Genomic DNA, 21625 nt, shown 5'->3' with positions numbered 1-21625 from the left:
GTGGATTACATTTTCATTGACAGATAACCTTGCTGATTCCAACCCTTTGTATGCATGCAGGCTTGAGGCAGGTACAACTGTAACTGAGCATTTTTGTCTTTGGTAAGCTGACGGAACGGGATTCACAGTCGGTATTCCATCTACTGTATGTAATAACCACGGCTGACCCCGTTTGGCTTTCGAGATCAAATGAGATTGGGCTTTCTCAGAGTAGTACGGCCGCCTAGATGATGCAGAGAGCGTACCTGGTTAAAATCACACCAAAAACACAGATCAATATCCCGACGTAAGCCAAAGTTGATGGCAAAGCCAAAAAATATTGCAAACCCACCCAAAAATCTTGAGGATGAAAGATATTGACAAACATTTGGCTCAAGTTTCATTTTGAATGAGTTTCATAGACAGTTTCAGTTATTTTTTTTTAACTCCCCTATTAGTTTCATTTTTTTTCTCCAAGTTTCCACTATTTTGTTCATTTTTCCGAACTACAACAACCGTGGTCCACCGTGATGTCAATGAAGTGCTATGTAATTAACATAGCAAAGTGCTGAGCACCATCCTCGGCTCACTCCTCATCCGCTGTCAGCGCATTTCACAAAGCGGCTCAACGCCGTGACACGCTCCTGTCCAGACTGCCAAACTGAAAATACGCAAGAAGTAGTGCGCCTTCCGAGCTGTCATTTCTGGGTGTTACTCACTGCCGGCGAAGGACTTGAGCAGCGACTTGAGGCTGATGTCGAAGAAGCCGGAATCCTGCTGGCTTGTCGCCATGGCTGCAGGGGCTACGTCGCCACGGTGACAGACGGCAGAGGATGGGATGAGGCGTTGCGGATGGAAAGTGCCGAAATGAGGGATACGCGCGCTCGGTGTTGCTATCTTGCTGGCAAAACAACACCCAGCCCCACTGTGTTTTGCTCTCTCAGGACAGCGATACACAGATGTCATCGGGAGATGAGAGCAGCCAATCCTCTTAGAGGCCAGTTGGAGGGAGGGTGGAAGGGAGGGAGAGCAAAGGATGAAGGGAAAAGGAGGGACGGCTAGAGACTGGAGCTTGTAATTTAACCTTGTGCTCTATTTTGCCATTTCCCGTCGTCTTATTTTTAACTCTGTTTCATTGATTAATTTGAGTTCATTTGTCATGACAGTTTTTTCACCCCCCTCCCGTAGATTTTGGCGGTTTCCGTCGTTCAAAGTGACGATTTTTCATAAAAGCGGCTTAATTCTCACTAAGACTCAGACAAGACGAGTGGAATCAGTTTGACAATGCGCTCCTTACGACAAGAAAGGAGCCGGATGGAAAGCAATCACAGAGTCAATTGTGCTGAACATTGCCAAGGACACGGTGCCCATTTATACTTTGCAAAAGCAGTGAAAACTTTTGACCCGAGGTATGTGCTATGCAGCAAGTATTTTGCCAAGGAGGCCTTGCCTCACCTGTACAAGTCTACACGAGACAGCTGGAAGGAGTGCAAAAACTCCAAGTGGACTGTCATGCGGTGTGCTGGGGTCGGCACCTTAATTTTTATGAGAGGCCTGACTGCCAGCCACTAGTTTTGCTGCAATTCAAGATTTGACTAGCCAGTGAAAGGCGTAGCAATATCACAGATGTAACATTCAATCAAAAGGATGTCCTTTGTTTCATGAATGCAATGTTAATTGAGCTCAGTCTGGGGGCGGGGGGAAGAAAAAACCCAACACAATGTTGATAGGACACGATCAAATTGGCAGTCAGTCGATGATGACAAAACACAGTTGACACACGCATTCCTCATGTCAGTCTGAGCCAGCTGCGTCAAGCAGACACCACCGTGTTAACTGATAACCTCAAATAGTCCTCGTGTGCTATGTGATGGATAAAAACAGCTAATCATGCGTGGGTCGCCTCGTCTCGTGCGAGCTTTTCTTTGCAGCACGGTGGAAAATAATTGATGTTAATCAACTCGGAGTTGATAGAGTGCAGGTTATTTCTTCTAAATAGGCCTGACAACCCCTACCCGCCCCCTAACGTTCCGTCACGGTCCTGCTAGCAACGCACTTGACGGCGAAAAGAAGAACATGAACCTTGTGATGAGAAAGTGAGCACCTATTGACCAAAAAATATATATATATACTGTATATATATCAAGCAGTTTTTGTTGGGACCGCCATAAACCTCGAAAGTGCTTGGCCCTTTGAAACGAGTGGAAACAGAACTGAACAGGAAATGGTGAACCAAAATTGAAATGAAATGAACTGACTGCATCGTTAACACACTGACATGGTGAGATCAGGATGGAGTATAGAGAGAAAGTCCTCACTCACTGAAGTCTGACTTAGTTGAGTGCCAAGAAATGCCAGTGTTCTTGTCTTTTGGGGTTGTCAGAGCGGGTACTCGAGGATATCTCGGCGGACAAAACCCGGCTACATCTTCTGTGGTGTGACGACAGATTGTCTAACAGTGGATGACCTTCGCCTCGTGAGCGCATTTGCATGAGTGCAACCCATTCAAATCGGGCCTCTGGAGAATCCTCAATGACTTTTAGGTGGTCCTTGCCCTGTGTTTGTATCAACACGAAATCTCTGAAGGCAACTAACATGTCATCACCTACCTACGATGATCCGTGTTCGCCTTCTGGACCGGGACTGGAACTTGGAAAATCTCCCGATGAAGTCGATGGGATCGTACATGTCCAGAGGCAGTGGCAATGAGGCAATGCGCTCCATGACAATGCTACCATCCTGGTTCTGGCTTTGATCATCAAGGTCTTGATCCAGACATTGGCTTTGGCTTCTCAGCGAGAGGTTGTCACCGTAGTCCGATATTGCGCTCTCAGCCCCGAGGCTGGCAATGCTTCCAAAGTCCTCCAACGACATCATTGTCGGGCAAATCCTTTTTCCTCAGTAGTTTGCGGTTAAAATCTCAGAACGATACTTTGGAGGAAGAAGACGCATGATTGTCTTGAAAGAGAGCGATGAAAAACTGTGTCTGGAAAACTTGTGCGAATCACTCAAAAGTGCAAAAAGTGATGGTGTTGTGTCTTGAGTGAGTTCCGTCCAACAGAAAGTCACCAGAGTCACGCCAAGGATTCAAGCTTAGTCCTCCCCAAAAAGGTTTGCGCCTTTTCCGAGATCTTCTTTTCTGTTAACGCTCAGCGGTAGTAGACCTGGTCTTTGTTGTCTCTCTCAAACTTCTCACTCGCCGAGGCACAATTGCGCTTTCTCAACTCTCAGGTGGTGAACAAGGGAGGGATCCAATTCCGAGAGCGCGTGATGATTGGTTGCGTGAAAATGTTTGGGTGGATCTCCTTTCCCTTCTTCCACTTGCTGTCTTTTTTTGTTTTCTCTCTGAGGTGATTTTTCAACACTCCCACAGATCATACGTGAAGAACTACTCCCAACACCTGCTTCCTTCTTTTTCGCGCATCCCGGGGCGCTATGGAAGTGCGACAGCACAAACGACATACATGCGCGGGCTTGATCCAGACGGCAGACGTATGCGGCATGTGGGTCTGAGTAAGCGTTCCTGCAGCTCACTGGTCGAGGCTGTTTAGCAAGTTACAGTAACCTCAATGCGTTAATGGTGTTAGGTTACCGGGAGCCGACACACCCCTCAACAAAGAGGGTGGGACTGAGTCAAACACAAACAGGAAAAGCCCTCAACGCCGCGACAGACTTGTAAGTTTGACTGTTAAACTTGATAAGCAAATAGCTTTTGGAAGAGATAAGACGCAAGGCTTTCCAGCCCAGACAATTCCACTCATAGCCAATGTCGAAATCCTTCGTCATGATACAGATCGCCCAGGTGCGGAATACAACGATGTAAGTCTTGAGGAATTTGCTGCTTCCTCGTTCTCTCAAAATAAAAATAAATAAATAAAAACCACACTCGGTCCTAAAAATAAGGAACAGTACTGCTCGCTCCGGCACTTCCCAATTTAGCGCAAAACAAGAAAAGAAACATCAAGAGTTTGCAGGGAGCCTTTTTCGTACTACCTGGCAAAAAAAAAAAAAAAAGTATCTTGTTTGGTTTCTCTGTAGAAAATCTACCCCCTGGGGGTCTTTTAGCTGTTCATGCCACCATTGTCATGACATCACCCCCATTGAGCGTCACACCCAAGAGGCCCACTGTGTGAAAACAAGTCGCTTCACGTTCCAGATGAATTAGATGGAAAACATTACAGGGGAAAAAAAAACCCTTTATGTATGCGTGAATGATGGTTCAATATGTTCTCTTTGAAAGTATTCATAGACAGTAAACGCTGTTTTTTAATGTCCCGTCGACTGGAATCACTGAATGAATTGCTCCTTGAAAGAGACAACACAACTAGCTAGCCTGAAAATTGCCAAAAATAAACCTGAAATTGATTCTCGGGTTACTCATGACAAATCTATCATTTAATGCTGATGGTGAAGGTATATTTTTGTAGAAATATTTGATTTTGAAATAAAGCGTTTATCTCGAACGTCTTTGATTTTAGTAACGGAACAAAGGTTCGGTGCCACGGGGCAGAGATGCTCCAAACTCGCTATTGTTTTCCTCACCTCTGTTTGCCAATTGACAATTGCGGGTGATCAATTAAAGACACGCTCAGCGAGGCCACCCTACTCGGTGATCAGTTTGTGACAGTTTGTCAGGTTGGCTTTGATTGTTTTGTGATGCTCGGTCTTGTGACAAGCTGCTCTACTTGCTTAGCTCGACCTGATTAGTCAGTGTGTCATACTCCAGAAGGTCAACAACTAGACTCGGGATAATCCGATTGTTTCTGATCTCTACGTCCTAAGGTTGGGCGAAAATGGCTTTTAAGAGAAAATCTTGCGAAATAAAAGACGCAAGAAGGTAGAAGAACATATGATTGTACCTCGGGTCCAAAGTTAGCACAATGTGGATTAATCACTGCTTATGGAAAGCAATGTGAAATTGATTCCGCTCAAGTTGAATTCAAGTTGCTATTCTTTCTTTTTTTTTTTTTTAATAGTCACCAGAGGGGTCAGAAGAGTCCCAAACAAGTCTAAATTGAACCAAGCGGGTCGATAGCGCAGGAGAAAGGGAGCGGCTGTCAGTTGCTCCATCAGCAGTTGTTTTTTTTTGTAAGCGGCAACTGTCGTTTTATTTAGCTGACGTAATGGTCCCGTGAAGCGCAAAATGAAGCCAAGTCATGACATCAGGCCGTATCGTGAATGGTCTTGCCCGACAGGTTTCTGATGAGTCTTGCACAAAAGAGTGCTTGTGTCCTTTCCTTGCAAGGGGGACAGGTGCTAAGTGTTTTTCTTTCTTCCTTTTTTTTTTTTGCCCTTCAGGTCACAAAAAGTGCCTGGTTTATGAGTGGAAATTAGCTCACAGAGCTAGCCTGAGACTGAGGTGCAAGAGAGGACAAATTAAAACTTTTTTTTCGTCACCATACAAAACGTGCATGCATGTATGCACAAAAACAAAAAACAAACACAAAAAAACCCCCGATAAAGTTGGCATCATCAAGTCTGCAGTTCAAGAATGGCAACAAATAGTACGGCACGACAAACCTTTTACATTGAACTAAATTGCATCGCAGGTTGAACTGATCTTTTTGATAACATACAATCAGTTTTGTGACATAACCAGGTATTGATCATCGAAACATCAGATGCACTGAAGTTCACTGTTAAGTTTTCACGATGCACTGATGCTACTCAAGGAGACGTCAATTCTGGACACGCCAATGGTGCCCCCTTGAGTCCATTCTATTAGTCACGTTGTTATTCTCAAGGTTGAAGGTCGTCAAGGTAAATAAACACTCGGAGAAGAGCCCTCATGACACTAAAATGGGCACTTGCAACCAAAATAGATGAATTTTCTTAAGAGTGCACATGAATCTTGATGAGCATTAAGAACAACACATTCTCGTATGATGGTCATCTCCTCCACCAATAAACACACGACCCACTTGCGCTCGGTAACATTTGCAGCACCCGAGGCCACGTTACGACAAGGAGTGGATTCCGAGGAATGTGTGTGTGCGTGTGTGTGTGCAGACTCGCCTGGCAGAAAGACCGCGCCGTGCACGGAAGCCAGTGGGAGCACGGTGCCAGATGGTATCCATGGCAACAAAAATGACAATGAATAAAGATGGGCGTGAGTTCACAACATGATGATGGGGGTGTTTCTTTGGGAGGGTGGATTAAATACAAGTCTGCTCAGATTGTCTGGAGTGTCTGACCACCCATTAAGGGGTGAAAATGAATCTTTAAGTCATCTCCCTATTTCTCAACTCAATTTCTGTGCCATGTTTCTGTGCGGCCTTAAGTGCATGAGACAGATTGGCCCCTAAAACGAGCCAATTTCACCATGACACGAAATATGCTTTGTAAATACTGTATGTCTATCATTCTTGATGCTTGGCAGGTTTTGATGAAAGCATGCCACAGACATGCTATTAAGACACCTATCATGTCATGTCAACATATTCTCGGTACATCGATGTCTCGGTTACCTAAAAGGGCGAAGGAGCTTTTGCAAACATCACACACTAAAAAAAGCATCCACCAAAAACATAGTCCTCCACACACTCAGCAACATGAGCACCAGTGGGTGGGAGCAAACAATCCACCCGTGACCCACATCCTCATCATCGCCATCATCAACCGGTGACCCATTTTTACAGGACCTGTCGCGTGGATGGACTGAACATGACGCATATGAAAACAAACAAACAAAGATGTGATACCTCGTCATTGTGTGTGACTGGAGCCTGACTGTGAAGTTTGATGATTTCCCACATATGAAAACCATGAAGTCTCCCATTTTGAGTGGCTGCTTTTCCAGCAGCTCCTATATTTTGTTGTTCTACTTCTTCCTTTCATAACTTTGCTGCTGTGAATTGGGAATTTCTCCATTGCGAGACTAATAAAGGTTTTCTTATCTTATCTTATCTTATTTTGGTTTGAAGCTGCTGTTTTAGGATCATTGCGGCCAGTTCCAGGGAACAAAGACAAATTCCTCCGAGAGATTTACTCTGATTCTTATCAAATTTTACGTATACTACACATGTGGGCAACACTCATTTGTGAGTTTTTGTCTTTGTGTGTGGGTAGGCTGGAGTTTCAGAGTCATTGGACTTTTACCCTGGCTTTTAACGTCAAACCTCCCCAAAATCACTGCACTTGTCACCCAACACAATCTAATTCAGTGACGTCATTATTTAATCAAACACTAATCAACATCACGATCATTTTCTTCCAGTTGAAAGCCTGGCCCATTCACATTAAATTTAATATACTCATCTCAATTTCCACTCACATTAGCAATTAGCATTGCTAATTTAGCTGCCTTATTGTCACGGGCACCATCACATGTACGCTTAGCATATCCCTCTCGCAGCAGGCTGGCATTATGCGCCGTGTAGGTGTCTCAAATCTTACGAAGTGCTCTCGAATTCGAATATGACCAGCCTTGCACGAAGCTAAGTCGTTAGCCACCAAGCTAACCCAAAGCCCCGGTGGTCGTCACCTCTTCCATCAAACCATCGCCCGCCTCTGCCTTTGTGGTCACCGCCAAGGCAGGCAGGCGGGAACACCAGATAGCCCCGACACGACATTAAATTCCAAACGTACCTTCTCTTCCTCGACGTGTGCGCTCACTGGACCATCTCCAGACACCTATTCAGCCTGTTTTGTGCCGTCTGTCTGGCTTGTTTTCATCGGTCCGTCTGTCTCGCCTCCTCGCTCCGGCTGACAGCACAACAGCCCCGAAAAGCAGCACGCAGAAGTGAGATGATCGAGGACACGCCCTTAGCAACCAATCGAGGACTCCCGTTTGAGAAACTGGCACCAAAGACGTCTCCTATTGGCTGGTGTCAGGTGCTCGTCAACCTGTCGCTAGGGGCGCATCTCGGTCCAAGGGCAGGACACCTGCCATGGAGGATGCTGAGCGAGGCAGTGAAATGATGGAATAAAGGCCAAGAAAGACAGGAAAAAGAAGACTGAATGTGTTTTTAGATATAAAGCAAAGCATCTGTGCAAACAAAGAACACTGTTGACTTGTATTCAGGCAGCACGATGGCCGTCAAAATCTCTGTCGGGTGTTTGGCTTTGGAGGACCCCTGGAAATCAACTTGACCTTGAAATGGCAGCTTCAAATCGAAATGGCTGACCTGTGAATATTAGTGTGTTTGTGGCTTTTTTGAGACCTTTTTGTGTGTGGCTCTTCATGCTGAACCTGTTTGCCAAATTTCTTGGTGTCAAGACTTTGTGGAGTTGACTTAATAGTTGTTTTTTTTTTGTTTTAAAGTGAGACATCTGTCTTTGCTCTGCCAAAACAATGCCCAAAAGTTTTTGTTTTTTTTTACAAATTCTTGTCACTCATCTGATTTATATACAAGCTTCGAATTTGGTAGAAGTCAGATAATTTCTCTTTACCCCATAAATGACTTAAATTGACCCTAAAACTGTCACGTTGCGAGGGGGTGGTGGACCCCAAAAAGCGGGCAGGAGGGAGGAGCAGGGTGAACTTGACGAATTATATTTAATAAAACAGAAAACTGAATCCAAAACAAACAAAGTGCTAACAACCAAAACTAATCCAAAGTAGCAAAACAAAACCATGACTGTGGCAAAAAAACTAACAGGAACAGAACCATGACAGAAACAAACATGATAGTTGCAAGCAAACAAAAGAAACACAACGAACAAACATGACAGTAGCCAAGAGCGACAATGAGTGGTCGGGCTGGGAGTCCTTTTAAAGCACTAATTACCTAATGACCAACAGGTGTGCAGCTGCAGGGGGAGCCCTACAGTGCCAACTGTTGGTCCCAAACCGAATCATGACAAAAACGGCAGCTTTAAACCAAAAGGGCAGACTTCCTGTGAAGGTTTTTTTGGAAACTTTTTTGGTGGATCTCATGCTGAACCCCACTGTCATAATGTATGTTTCTGACTTAAAAGTTTTCAGGGGCTGAATTTTTGAAAAAGTTTCAGAGAGCATTATTTTGTACTGCCGCATCATGCTAAAAAAAAAGAATCAATCATCAGCCACTTCCTTAGGTAGCTACACTTGATCTAATGACATACCAAGAACAGCATTCAAAAAGATAGCAGTACTAATTTATTTATCAACACTATCGGAAGCAGCCATTCTTTATATCAATTATAATGAAATCCAATACCAGAACGTTATCAAAAATTGTGCAGGTGTACCTACTTGTAGCGGGTGTGAGGGCTGTGGTTTGGTAGCTAAAAATAGAGAACTGTAATGTTGAAAGAAACCAGGAAGTGGAACAGAGGCTTCAGTTCTCTATCAGCAGCATTCACACAACTTGAATCATAATTTTAGAACAGGACCACATGTGCTACACACTTCTTGTTTCACAAGATTGGAATGAATTTCCTCAGATGAAAAACACAACACAAGACAATCCGACAACAATAATAATACTAGGAGCCGTGACCTACACTTACACATTAAATTCTAATCTTTTAACATGAAAATTTGAACAATATATTCCCAACAGAAATGCTTTGTGGGTTGTTCCCTTTATGACTCCACGGTAATGGGCCACAAAAATAGGTACACTAAGCTCTATCTGTTTGCTAATCAATACGGAATGTGCTCTGTTTGCAACACTCTTTTGTACTCTTCATAAACGTGACATCTTATCACACCTGAGTCACAGCATAGTTTGCAGGGTGCAAAGGCCAAGTGTGTTATTATAGTAAGGGTTTATTTCTGTTTCATTACTTAATCGCAAGCGTGCAGACGCATAAAGAGGTTGTGTAATCCAAACCATTTAATTTTACGACTAACTTTACAGTCATTAAAAAAAGGAACGATTGTATTTTAGGAGAAAAATCTGTATGAGGACCAAAAAACATGATTTTATGAGGACAAATTTGTAATTTTAAAAAAGTGGAATTTGTGAAGAAAATATGTACAAGAAAATGCAGCGATTTCTGAGAAAAAAAGTTGTTTTTTAAAAATATTGAAATATATGAAGAGAAGAAATGTGCCATTTTATGACAAAAAGTGATTTTAGAAGAAAAAAAAACATAAGTTGGGGGGGATATGTAATTTTACGAGGAATACTTGTAATAACTTGCAAAAATGAGGCCCAAAAACGTCTCTCAATGACCGACCTCAAGGCCTTGCAGTAATCTGGAGCACATGAGTCAAGCACTTTGGACCACAGAAACAAAAAAAAAAGTTTTCCTCAATTAGTTAAGGGAAAGGAAAAGTACTCTTAGCAAGTGGGAAAGTACACAGCAGCGAGGGTAAGTTTTTCATTTTCCAATGTTGAGGGCAAGGCGTGCAAATAGATAAAGACGGCAGTAAAACAAGAGCTTCAAGTGACTAGTAGACGTCGGCGCCCCAGCAGAGCCAGTATGAGCAAACAGACGTGGAGCCACAGCAGAGAATGTCGTCACTCTGCAAAATGAAAAACTAAACAAGATCAAGTCACATCTGGTGACTTGCTGGTCGAATGAGTCTATCTGGAAAATTAGTTGCAATACTCATGTATGCTCCGAGGATTTCACTCTGTCTCTGAAATCGACACATGATTAAGGATAGGCCTTGTTTTGATATAGCCTTACTGTATTCAAATCTCGAAGTTATTTTTTAAGACAGATTAATCAAATTAAACACTTTTTGAGGCCACTTTAATCAAATTAAACACTTTTTGGAGCGGAACATTTTCAAAAGGTTAAAATTAACATTTCAAACGACCTCTTTGTTTCAAAACTTTACTGGACAAGACTTTCAAATTTATGGATTTCAAGGGCATTTCCATCAATTTAAAGACTAAATGCCGCGTCAATTTTGAAAGCCGACTGTATTTTTCTTCGATCAACACACGATTCACTTTTTGTTTGTTCTTTTATTTTGTCAAAGGCCCGGAAATGACAGGCTCTCCACACAGCTAACTTTATGATGCTATAAAAGCACGGCGCCGAGCTGGAGGCGTCACAACATTGTCAAGATGAGAAAAGAACAACCAAACGAACGGGAGAGGATCACAGTGACGGAGCTTCACCACTTTCTCCTGCGACCCCCAAACGGCTCTTCGGTGGAAAGCACCCCACTCCACACAGTCATCCGCGGGGACCCCGACAGCAGCCTGCTGCTGGCCGACCCCTGCGACACGTCCGCGGGCCGCGTAGTCTTCCACGGATCGCTGGGCAGGTTTGTTTGGAAGCAGGGTTTGGGGGCTCTTATGTTGTTCGGATAAATCAATTAAGGCGAATGTGTGCATGTAAATACCGGAATTAAAGCCGCGTTTCAACAAAGTGAGAAGTGTTTAAATATTCGGAATTCATGGTGTGTTTCAAGAAAGTGCGAAATGTTTACGTGCAAATATAACCATTAATGTCGCGTTTCAATTCAGTGACAACAAGTTGTAGTTAAATAAGTGTTAGAATAATAACGAGAGTTGTTTTTTTTTCAATAAACGCATACACGATTAAAATAATAATTCCAGTCATGTTTCAATGAAGTGACATTTAAATCAAAATAATTTAGCAGTGTTTCAATAGTGTTAATGTTTATAAGCATGAAAAATGTGTTTCAACAAAGTGAGAAATATTGACTTGAACATATAAGAATAAAAGTTATTTTTTTCCCCCTCCAAACAACTAAACAGGATCATCAAAGTGACAGACTTGTGGCAGTACAGCAACTTCCGGGGGAACCTGCTGTCCAAAAACATTTATATGCTGGTGGCCACGTGTATGCCTGAAAGCGCAGGTATTATCCCGAATGCTAAGAGATGAACATTACATGCATGCAAGTGTCCATTCAGACATCATTTGTTTTCCTATTGGGCAAATGCTTGGAAACAAGCATCTATGCTAAGACTCGTGTGCAACCCACCCGAAACAATTATTTTTTTTTTTTTTGTGCAATGACACAAAGGTGCCAATGTTGAAAGATGAGCGTTACACGCATGCTGTAATACGTTAACAAACATTGTTCAATATCTGCAGAGGTTGTAAAGCACTACGTCGTGTGCCTGCGTGGTGCTGACCCGATGGTCCGATGGCACATGGAGCGGGGTCTGGACTGGGCCATCTCGTCAGTGGCGGGTGAGAGCTACGAAGTGGAAGTGAGTCAAACTCTATGCTGAATGATTGTCCTTGTTTTACAAAGCTAATGTTCGATTCCGCTGCGCCCCTTAGGTGGACCTGACCGACGTATTGAACACGTGGGCAACCCGCAACGTAGCTGGAACCAGACCGCAGTGGCTTGACGCCTCCTTCACGTTAAAGTACCACTCGGATGCACTCTTTGACTTCCCTCACTGGCTGGGTTTCAGCAAGAGGAAGTTTAAGGTTGGACTCACATTTCTGATACTAAATACTGAGAGACACGCATTGCACTCATTCTATTGTGCCCGTAAACATTTAGCTTGAATACGGAGACAAACATTCAGTCATTTTACCATTCTGACCCTGCTTGGAATGACACAGCAGGCCAAAGAAACATCATTTTGTGTAAATCCGGAAAGATGACCAAGATGCTCGTTCCAGTTTTTAGTTTGCGGCTCGCACTATTTACACAATTGTTCTGAGGGACTCTCACCGCCTTCTGCTGTAGATTCTTAACTCATTCACTCCCAAAGAGGTTTTTAAACGTCTTTTCAGACTTGGTCCAAAATTGGCTGGTACTCAATGAGTTAAGCATTACAGATCAATACAGGCATCTCTTGTATGAAATAGTATGTGCATGCTGAGAGATGAGCATTGTATGATTAATGAATGAATGCCATTTTGTGTCGAGAAAGTGTAAAATGCCAAGAGGTTCGCAGACACACAAATGATTCTACTGCTGATTCTAATCCTATTTTGTGTCATCTCTGACAGTTGCAGCTGTCCTGAGTGGCGGCGCCTTGCTCACTCTGGCGGAAAAATGTGATTGGATGCCGCCTCCTGAGAATCCACGAGGAGGGAAACCGATTGACAACTTTGTAGCTTTTTCGATCAGCACCCTGCATTATGCTGTTGTTACTGTTATCATAGTACTGTATAATAGATGTGATGCATTTGTACACTTTTATACTTGTTTTTATTGCATGTTCAAATAAATGCAAAAAAAGGTTTTGTTGGTGGGGTCCATCTTTGTTGGTGCTAATGCCGCTATGGGATGAGCAGCAATGCGGAGGCGGCCTTGGTGAGGGTCTCCAGCATATCTTTATTGTAGTCGCTCCCGCAGTAGCGCGCCACCAGGTAGTTGACAATTCCCAGCACGGACATCAGCATCAAGAAGAACAACATGCGTTTGCCAAACAGGTAGCCCGGAGTACTTCATGAAAATGTAAATAAAACAGGAAGACCACAACCGTTTCTCCAATGAGACCAACAGTTTGAATGAAGTGAAATTTTTGAAGTCTTAAGTTAAATTCAGAAAATGTGTCTTCATTTCGACAGGAATCATTTCTATGGAAAATATGAAACTGTGGTGACAGTGGGAATTTTGGAAAGGTAAAAAATTACCTCTGTGAGCTTTGTCCCATGTAGCCCAAAAAGTATTTGTGTCGCACCAACACGTACACCACGCCAGCGAATGCAGCTGGAGCTTGAAAACACATTATTATTATTATTAATGTTATTTTAATGTTGTCAAAACAATAACATAATCAACAGTAAGGACGGTTGATATTGATTTTACGTCATACCCTGGAGTTGGCTATCTATTCAAATGAGAAATGATGCCAACATAGTTTCATGCTCGATAGAGAAACTGCAAAGGCAGCCGTGTACCATTTTCTTGTTTTCTAATATGTCCCTTCGATGGAGTTGGCCCACCCGGTAGCGAGAGTCATGCATAAATGTTTGCATATATCATATTTTATGCCACCTTTAAACAAATGCAGACACACACAGATGCACACACACTCACAGATGTGGGTACACATTTGGACACACACACACAGACACACATGCACAAACATACACACGCACACACACACACAAATGCACAGATGCAACTACCCACATGTACACCCACACCCACACCCACACCCACACCCACACGTGAATAAAAAGCACAAATAAACACACAGAAACACAAAAGGCTAGTGATATCACGTGATAATGATTAACCTTGGCTGAGGCACAGGCCGGCGCACCACATGAGTGCAAGGAAGGTGGCATAGGCGTCCATACAGTTCCGCCTGTGGTGAAGTCACACAAAGGCAATGGTGGGAATTAGCTTGGCATACAATTGTTTGGACAGCGCTTCACCGTTTCCACATTTTGTCATGTTATGGCTTTATTTCACACAATCTCCGCATGTTGTCATATTGACAAGCGTAGAAGCATCATAAAAAAAAACTGCATACCCTCTTCTGAATCAGGTGTCCTCACATGCCCATCCACGAGTGTGCAAAGTAATAGCATGACAATCGAGACGCTATCAAAGTGATAACGTGTTATGCAACCAACAGGAAATTATTTAACGTGGACTTGAAGTTAGTGTTTCTCAAACTGGGGCCCGCCGGTTGTAGCTTGGGAGTCGGCAAAATAAAACTCACAGTTATTTATAGGGTGACTATAGAAAAGTCTACACACCCTTGGTCAAATGTCAGGTCAAACCTTGGAAAACTCTATTCACCATTAATGTGACCTTTAACCTGTCCGACTCAATAAATCTTTTTGAAAAGGTAGAAATGGAATGAGATAATGTGGTTGCACAAGTATGCACACCCTCTTATATCTGGGACGTGGTTGTGTTCAGAATTAATCCATCACATTCAAATTAATATTAAATGGGAGTCAACACACGCCTTCCACCGTTTAATATGCCCCTGATGAACACAAAATAAACTACTGATGTTTTGATAGGCTTTTCCTGATTTATTTTTGCATTGTGGCTGGGCCACGCTTCCATCAAATTTGAATTAAATTCATACTCAAAATCGGTTTTAGCATAATGCACGTATTATCTACTTAAAATATTCAATAACAAATGAATACATTTCAAAATAAAACTTAAGGGGTTTTACACCTTCACCAAAGTGAGTTTAGCCATCTATTTGGATCACTTGCACCAAAGGAAGTGGCACAAGCTGTTTCCCGCCGAAGAAATAGGAAGTCTTGTTAAGTGTCTGAAATGTTAAATTAGACACAAAGGGTCCAAAAAAGTTGAATCTAAATATAAAGCTTACTTGAATACATGTAGTTGGAGTAAAATGCTAATTTAGCAGGGCTTACTTTGCGCAGGATACTCGTTCGAAAGCAGGTGCGTTGCACTCCTTCTCCACTTTGAGGGCAAAGAAAGCTTGAAAAAGATTTTTTTTAAATGAAATAAATCAGGAAATAATCCGTTTTATTGTCAAGCGGCGCTCACCATTCTGTAGCACGCTGACCAGGGTGACGATCACCAGCAGGTAGATGTTCTCCACTACCTTGTACTCCATCACAATGTGATGATGATAAGGACAAAGAAGGGACGTGCACGACTGTTGAGAGACAAAAGGACACTTGCACTGCGATGAGCTACTCTGATGAGCTTCCCCTTTATACAAATGAGGTCTACATTTGCGTCATAGACGGACGGTGAGTATAAAAAGTGTACGCACACAACTGTTCAATTCATATTTTTTTGTCATTGGAAAAAAAGGACACCAAGATAAATCTTTTAAAACCTTTTTTTTTCACCATGGAATGGTTGTTAATTCTTTCTTCCACTCATGGAGATTAAAAGGGGGAAAACAAAGTCAGCAAATTTGGTGGATCAGTCTTTTAGTATTCAAGGGCCGCACTGGATTATTCAAAGAGACAGATGGGCCATATCATTTCAGGATGAAGTTTAAAAAATAATAATAAAAATGAAGATATGTGTGTCACATGTGTAAAATTGCTTTTTTAATGATAAATTATTAGCGTGTATAGATATTTATATATTTTTTTATCCATGCATTTTCATTTAGTCTATATATTAAATTGTAAATAATACTAAGATTCATTCATTTGATTAGGAAATATTATGGTGAATTACATAAAACATCATAATAAAAACAAGAAATAATGCTATTATTCAAATGTTATTAATTTAGTTAATTAGTTATGATACAGTAATACGTCAACAGCCCAGAGAGGGCCAAAAGAAACCTGGTGTCAAACAGCACCGTCTTGTGTAAGGACAACGCAAGTGCAGGTGGATTCCACCCCCCTCCCGTTTCATGTTTGTCTGTTCATGCTGTACAGAAAGTACAATACATCTTCATGACTGAGATGTTGAAAATATTCCATCTTTGTCAACTCCTGACACAGGCAATCAAATAGACCCAACAGCCCTTTGTTCTGTGGACTTTAAACTTGCATGGTGCCATAACTAAATGAGTCCCCTCACATGAACCAATCAAGGAACACTGTGCGAGGGGAGGGCGGGGTTTGTTATCGATCCTGTAATCATCTCTAGTGTACCCCTGACTGATTAACCCTTTAAACCAAGGGCAACTTTGCCAAAAATGCCTTTGGAAAGGTGCGCCCAAAGTAAATTTGTAGCTATTCTTGAACCATTTGGAGTATCAGCATAGTTTTGGTCTCTTTTTGAACTATTCAAAATGTTACTATTATGAATATTTCTCCCATACAGGAAGAATCTGTGTAAGTGCTCCTGTCACTGAACTATGGATGTTCGAAAACAGACAAAAAAGGCGAATCTTATGTTCGTCTAATTTCTTTTCACAATATCTGCCTTGAAAATGGATTTAGAATGTTGATTAGGACTTGAAAACACTACAGGATCAAAGCTTAAGTCTCCCCAAGCTTCGGTTCAGATTTGACAATTGCACCATGTAGGGTACCATTCAAATCTCCAGAAACTCAACTTTTAAAAGATGTATAACATGTTCACACATGACGACGTGCATCAGCGATTTGTTTTGACAGATGACGGAGAGCCCTTGACGGGGCCCTCCTAACTTTAAGGGGTTTTAACAGTGACAGCGCTAAAAAAAAGTAACTGCCATCGCTCTGCGTTTGTACATTTTTGCTCAAAAAAATTTCAATAGCTGCGCGGAGTTCCTGTGAATGTGGGGTTGCTTCAAGGTGATGGTTTTAAACAGCTGGGAAGCTGTATTTTTTTCGCTGACACCAGTTGACACAAGAATCACAATAGCCTGCGTTCTGTGGACTTTAAACAGAGCTTCCAATAAATGAGTCTCCTCACCTGTACTATGTGACGGGGTGGGGGGGGGGGCATTCTGGAGGTTGGTTGTCTTTCGTAATCATTACCACCTTACATTTTTCGTTGTACGACACGTTCTCGACAAGTTGCTTGGATATTTCCCCCGTAGAAGTTCCACGGACATGCAGCACTATGATAGCAGTGTGGCCTTTCTGGGAACGTGGGGTCGCTTCCAGCTGATTGTTTTTTTCTTGCTCTGCTTCACTATCCTGCCCAACGGGATGGGTTCCTTCTCGTTTGTGTTCCTCACCGATACCCCCCGGCACCGATGCCGGATCCCCGAGGCTAACCTCAGTCTGGAGTGGCAGCAGGCTGCAGTACCTCTGGAGGTACACAACTACTCGGGTTATCTCTCAGCGTTCAAAGAGAGAGAAAAAATATGTATTTCTTGGGGTAAAAATGGAGGATAAGCAGCTCGGATGATGGATGGATGGATGGATGGATCTTCCTCTCAGTGAGTACAGTGTATAGAAAAAGTCTACACACCCCTCCCTGTTTAAATGCCAACCATCCATTATACGAATCACGTATCCTCGTGAGGGTCGGAGTTAAAAATGTGTTGGGATTTTTTTGCGCTAAATGTAACCCATCACCCCGCCGTATCCTGTATAAATCGTGCAATCTTCCTTTCAGGCAGTTATGGCAAGTTTGATGAATGCTTATCTCAGGATTCACACAAAGAATAGGAAGCAATATCCATGTTACGATGCACAATATTAAGATGTAAATGTGTGTTGCTCAGAATTCACATAAAAACTGAATGAATTCAAACAAAATACCACCTTACCTGATGTGAACATGCTTTGGTTACACAAACGAATGTGGATTTCTTAGCATCCGCACTAGAAAGTGAAGCTGCTGGATTGTATGAACTTTTGCATTGCTGTTCATATAAATCCTGACTTCACAATGTTTTTCCCTGATTCTGTTTCGCATACAAAATGAATGCTTAGCCATAACGCATGAATGCCCGTGTCTCAGCATTTACGCGAAACGTATTCAGGTTTTCATGTCCGTATTTTGGGAGGTGGTGGACGGGGAGCTGCAGCCGAGCCGCTGTCGCCGCTACAGGTTGGACGTGCTCCGCAACCTCTCAGCCGGCGGGCTGCTGCCGGGCCGCGACGTCAACCTGAGCAGTGTCCAACAGGAGGACTGTGTCGACGGCTGGGTCTACAGCACCGAGATCTATCAGTCCACCGTGGTCTCCCAGGTCACTTTTTTTTTTTTTTCCACATGTAGATGTGTACATCTTTAAAGTGTGGAGGGTTGGCGGGTGATACTCAGTTGATGTCTTTGAAGGGCATCGGTGGAATGACATTGTCAATTGCATTTCCAGTACGACTTGGTGTGTGGCCACCGTTGGAAACAACCCTTAACCACCACCATTTTCTTCCTGGGGGTCCTGGGAGGGTCCTTCATCTCCGGAGTGATCTCTGACAAGTAGGCATACAGAGCAGGGGATTTAGAATTCAAAGGAACTATGTACAAGGTAACTCTTTGCGACTGAGCGTTTTGGTTCATTTTCCTCCAGGTTTGGCCGTAAACCGGTGTTGTTCACCACCATAATCATTCAGGCCGTGTTCACGCTGGTCCAGATTGCTGCGCCATCTTGGGAGGTGTTCTGCTTTCTTCTCTTCTGCAACGGTCTTGGCAATGTCTCCAACTACATGTCCTGCTATGTGATGGGTATATTATTTTACAGCGTTGGGGGAACAAACTGTTGAAAAGCTTGTTCGCTATATGGGGAAATAAAGAATAATCCAAATGGGGTGCGAGGTGGGCTGTGGGGAGTAATTTCTCCTGTAGGCCCAAAAGATTTGGCCATACAAAATTCTAACAAATTGTTTTTGCTGGCACAGGCACAGAAATCCTCACGGGCAACGCTCGGGTAGTTTACTCATCGACGGGTGTGTGTCTGGGCTTCACCTTGGGCTACATGACGCTACCCCTCTTCGCCTACTTCATTCGAACTTGGGAAATGCTGCTGGTGGCCATCGGCGTGCCGGGTCTCATCTGCATTCCCCTGTGGTGGTAGGCACAAGGACTCGTAATGTAGTACAAATACTGTATGAGTGCTGTTGGACTAAAGTAGAATTGTCATCTCTCTGTTTTTTGATTCATTCATTTGTTTTCATCTTTCATTTGTGTGTTTACATGTGTGTCTGTGTGCGTACTTGTATGGATGTGTGTGTGTGTGTGTTTGTTTGGGTGTGACAGGGTACTCCCAGAGTCTCCCATGTGGCTGCTGTCTCAAGGTCGAGTGACGGAAGCCGAGGCCATCGTGAGAAAAGCCGCCAAGATGAACCGAGTGGTTGCACCGGAGAAGATCTTTGACGATTCCAAGTTGCAAGCAAGTTTGACTTTTGCTGCCACGAAGATACTCAAAGCAGGACAGCGAATAAGAACACTGTACTGTTATTGAAAATGTCCACTCAGAGAGTTGGGTTGAACAGAGGTTCTTTACTGGTCGCTCGGAAACAGCGCAGGCCAGTGTAACAGTAACTAAGACACGTTCTCTTCACATGAACGAGGTCGGTTGCTATAGTAACCCGATAGCCGCTCTTTACGGCATGTCGAACTGACGTCGTAAAGTTCAATGCATATAGTCCTTATCTGACAAACGCCAATGTCAAAACAAAATGAAACAAAACAAACCTTTGGTTAGTCAACGGTAGTGGCAGTTGCCAATAGCTAACTGTCCCAGATATTCCGGGTTGGTGATCATATGAAAACTACGTACAATGACTTAAAAAATAAATAAATAAATAAATAAATGGCAATGACACACAAAAAAAAAAAAAAAAAGCAAGAAAAAATTCACTCGATCAAAAGATGCTAGCGGCAGGTGGTGAGTAGCTAGCGGATAAAATGAAGGCCTTCAATTTGTTTTAGGCGGGCGAGGAGAGGCCAGTGGAGCGCTACACTGTCTCAGACCTGCTGAGGAAAAGAAGCACTATCATGACAACCAGCCTCCTTTGCTGGGTGTGGTGAGTTCACACCCAACAGGAAAGCACCGCAACTACTGTATAGCCAAGCGTTGATGGCGAACTGTCACGTTTGCAGGTTCAGCATGAGCATCTGCTACTACGGCCTGTCCCTGAACACGTCACAGCTCCACTCGGATCCGTACATCAGCTGCTTCCTATCTGCCTTGGTGGAAGTTCCGGCGTACCTGAGCTGCAGTTTGGCCATACGATACCTGCCGCGGCGCATGGCCGTACTCGGCGTCTTCCTCATTGTGGGCCTGGCTCTCTTTTCCATCCAGCTGGTGCCTCAGAGTGAGCAGCACACCAAAGCGAAAGATTTGAGCCCCTTACAAGTTGAGCAAGGGTCCCTATCCCCTGTAGTTCAAAACCAGTCGTGCTCTTTCAGCATCTAGTGTGTGTCATAATTCCACTGGCACAATTCTTTCTTGGGCGGTTGTCATTATATTTCAACCTCAGGCATCTTGAGTGTGGCCGTGGCCTTGGAGATGCTGGGTAAGTTTGGCGCCACGGGAGGAACGTCGCTGCTGTTCGCCTTCACGGCCGAGCTGTACCCAACGAGCCTGAGGAACACGGCATCCGGGCTCTGCCTCATGGTGTCACGAACGGGAAGCTGCATCGCGCCCTTTATCATAGAGCTGAGTGAGGGTGGTTTCTCAACTTTCAGTTTGACTTTGACGTTTCGACTATGACTTTGTCACTACTATTATGTCGGTACCGCACAGACATCTTCTTCAAGTACCTGCCTTATATCACCTTGGGCATTCTGGCCATGCTGTCAATCCTGGCCACACTCTTCCTGCCGGAGAGTTTTGGACATCCGCTCCCAGAGACTCTTCAACATATGCAAAAGAGGCAAAGGTGTGATATTGTATTTCTTTTTAAAATTTTGCATCAGTTGCTTTCTGACACAGTTCAAATCAACACATATTGATTTACCCTGTGACACTTAACCCTTCCTTGTGCTCTTCTTCATCCTTCTCCCCCCCCCCCCCCCCCATCTCCCTCTTACAAAACTACATGTGGATTTCTGCAGAGTGACCTTTCCAAATATCTGCGGACAAAAAACCTCCGAACCAATAAAGGTCTGCGAAAGCCGGCTGTGAAGACTGTTTGCACACTGTAGATTTTATCGACAAATTACGGACTGCATTGTGTAGTGTGTTATCATGATAACTTGGATGTACTCGAGATGGTATTCATCTATTTTGCACTGGATGACAACTTGTCTATTTTATTTCTATATTTATGGAAGAATAATTGTTTCATCTGATTTTTCTACCTATATTATGTCATAAAAACATAATAGAGTAATGTTTATACTGTATTTAAGGTACATCACATTTAACAGTGTTAAAATATATTTTATGAATCAGCTGTTTCATCCCATTGTAAATTACAATAATTTTTTATAATAAGAAATAAATTTGGGGGCCCCAATGTCAGTCTTGATATTTTGCTGCCTTCTGTTGAAATTACATTTGAAAAATACGTTTTCAAATAT

The 21625-nt window shown here is 43.1% G+C and overlaps 4 protein-coding genes across 6 annotated transcripts in view; 2 read left to right on the top strand and 2 right to left on the bottom strand.

Annotated features, from left to right (window-relative positions):
* The window catches only part of fryb (furry homolog b (Drosophila)), a 30906-nt gene extending 27609 nt beyond the window's left edge, over positions 1-3297 (bottom strand). Inside the window, exon 1 of one of the 3 annotated variants that reach the window (XM_086130454.1) lies at positions 2589-3297. In XM_086130454.1, the coding sequence (XP_085986580.1) occupies positions 2589-2856 (268 nt within the window). In that variant the 5' untranslated portion in view covers positions 2857-3297. Of the gene's footprint in view, positions 1-698; positions 918-2588 lie in introns of those variants that run through there. The other 2 variants (XM_086130455.1, XM_086130456.1) reach the window with 2 other exon arrangements.
* Positions 3298-10863: 7566 nt separating this feature from the next.
* medag (mesenteric estrogen dependent adipogenesis) lies at positions 10864-13042 on the top strand. The gene is made up of 5 exons (XM_086131926.1): positions 10864-11131; positions 11589-11692; positions 11932-12050; positions 12124-12276; positions 12808-13042. Exons 1-5 carry the CDS (start codon positions 10929-10931, stop codon positions 12820-12822), a joined length of 594 nt encoding a protein of 197 aa, XP_085988052.1. The 5' UTR covers positions 10864-10928; the 3' UTR covers positions 12823-13042.
* alox5ap (arachidonate 5-lipoxygenase-activating protein) lies at positions 12987-15426 on the bottom strand. Its single transcript, XM_086131927.1, has 5 exons — positions 15293-15426; positions 15157-15223; positions 14047-14117; positions 13438-13519; positions 12987-13246 (listed from the first exon to the last, which is right to left on the bottom strand). Exons 1-5 carry the CDS (start codon positions 15360-15362, stop codon positions 13081-13083), a joined length of 456 nt encoding a protein of 151 aa, XP_085988053.1. The 5' UTR covers positions 15363-15426; the 3' UTR covers positions 12987-13080.
* A 1791-nt stretch (positions 15427-17217) lies between these two features.
* Positions 17218-21370, top strand: LOC147194017 (solute carrier family 22 member 4-like). Its single transcript, XM_086130969.1, has 11 exons — positions 17218-17466; positions 18165-18347; positions 18474-18577; positions 18669-18823; positions 18997-19168; positions 19355-19487; positions 20030-20124; positions 20201-20415; positions 20581-20763; positions 20847-20982; positions 21158-21370. The coding sequence occupies exons 1-11, from the start codon at positions 17260-17262 to the stop codon at positions 21225-21227; spliced, it is 1653 nt and encodes a 550-aa protein (XP_085987095.1). The 5' UTR covers positions 17218-17259; the 3' UTR covers positions 21228-21370.
* Positions 21371-21625: the final 255 nt, after the last annotated feature.

The sequence above is a fragment of the Hippocampus guttulatus genome, chromosome 15 (genome assembly GCF_054856545.1).
Source record: "Hippocampus guttulatus isolate MCC_2025c chromosome 15, RoL_Hgut_1.0, whole genome shotgun sequence".
Lineage (NCBI taxonomy): Eukaryota > Metazoa > Chordata > Actinopteri > Syngnathiformes > Syngnathidae > Hippocampus > Hippocampus guttulatus.
This window is presented reverse-complemented; position numbering and strand designations above follow the sequence as displayed.

Excerpts from the sequence above, each read along its gene's own strand:
- medag (XM_086131926.1), top strand. The coding sequence starts at position 10,929 with ATGAGAAAAGAACAACCAAACGAACGGGAGAGGATCACAGTGACGGAG. Across the intron at positions 11,132-11,588 it reads TTCCACGGATCGCTGGGCAG|GATCATCAAAGTGACAGACT; the intron begins GTTTGTTTGGAA and ends ACAACTAAACAG. Across the intron at positions 12,051-12,123 it reads GTGAGAGCTACGAAGTGGAA|GTGGACCTGACCGACGTATT; the intron begins GTGAGTCAAACT and ends TGCGCCCCTTAG.
- alox5ap (XM_086131927.1), bottom strand. The coding sequence starts at position 15,362 with ATGGAGTACAAGGTAGTGGAGAACATCTACCTGCTGGTGATCGTCACC. Across the intron at positions 15,224-15,292 it reads GGTCAGCGTGCTACAGAATG|CTTTCTTTGCCCTCAAAGTG; the intron begins GTGAGCGCCGCT and ends ATCTTTTTCAAG. Across the intron at positions 14,118-15,156 it reads GAACGAGTATCCTGCGCAAA|GCGGAACTGTATGGACGCCT; the intron begins GTAAGCCCTGCT and ends ACTTCACCACAG.
- LOC147194017 (XM_086130969.1), top strand. The coding sequence starts at position 17,260 with ATGCAGCACTATGATAGCAGTGTGGCCTTTCTGGGAACGTGGGGTCGC. Across the intron at positions 18,824-18,996 it reads CATGTCCTGCTATGTGATGG|GCACAGAAATCCTCACGGGC; the intron begins GTATATTATTTT and ends TTGCTGGCACAG. Across the intron at positions 19,169-19,354 it reads ATCTGCATTCCCCTGTGGTG|GGTACTCCCAGAGTCTCCCA; the intron begins GTAGGCACAAGG and ends TGGGTGTGACAG.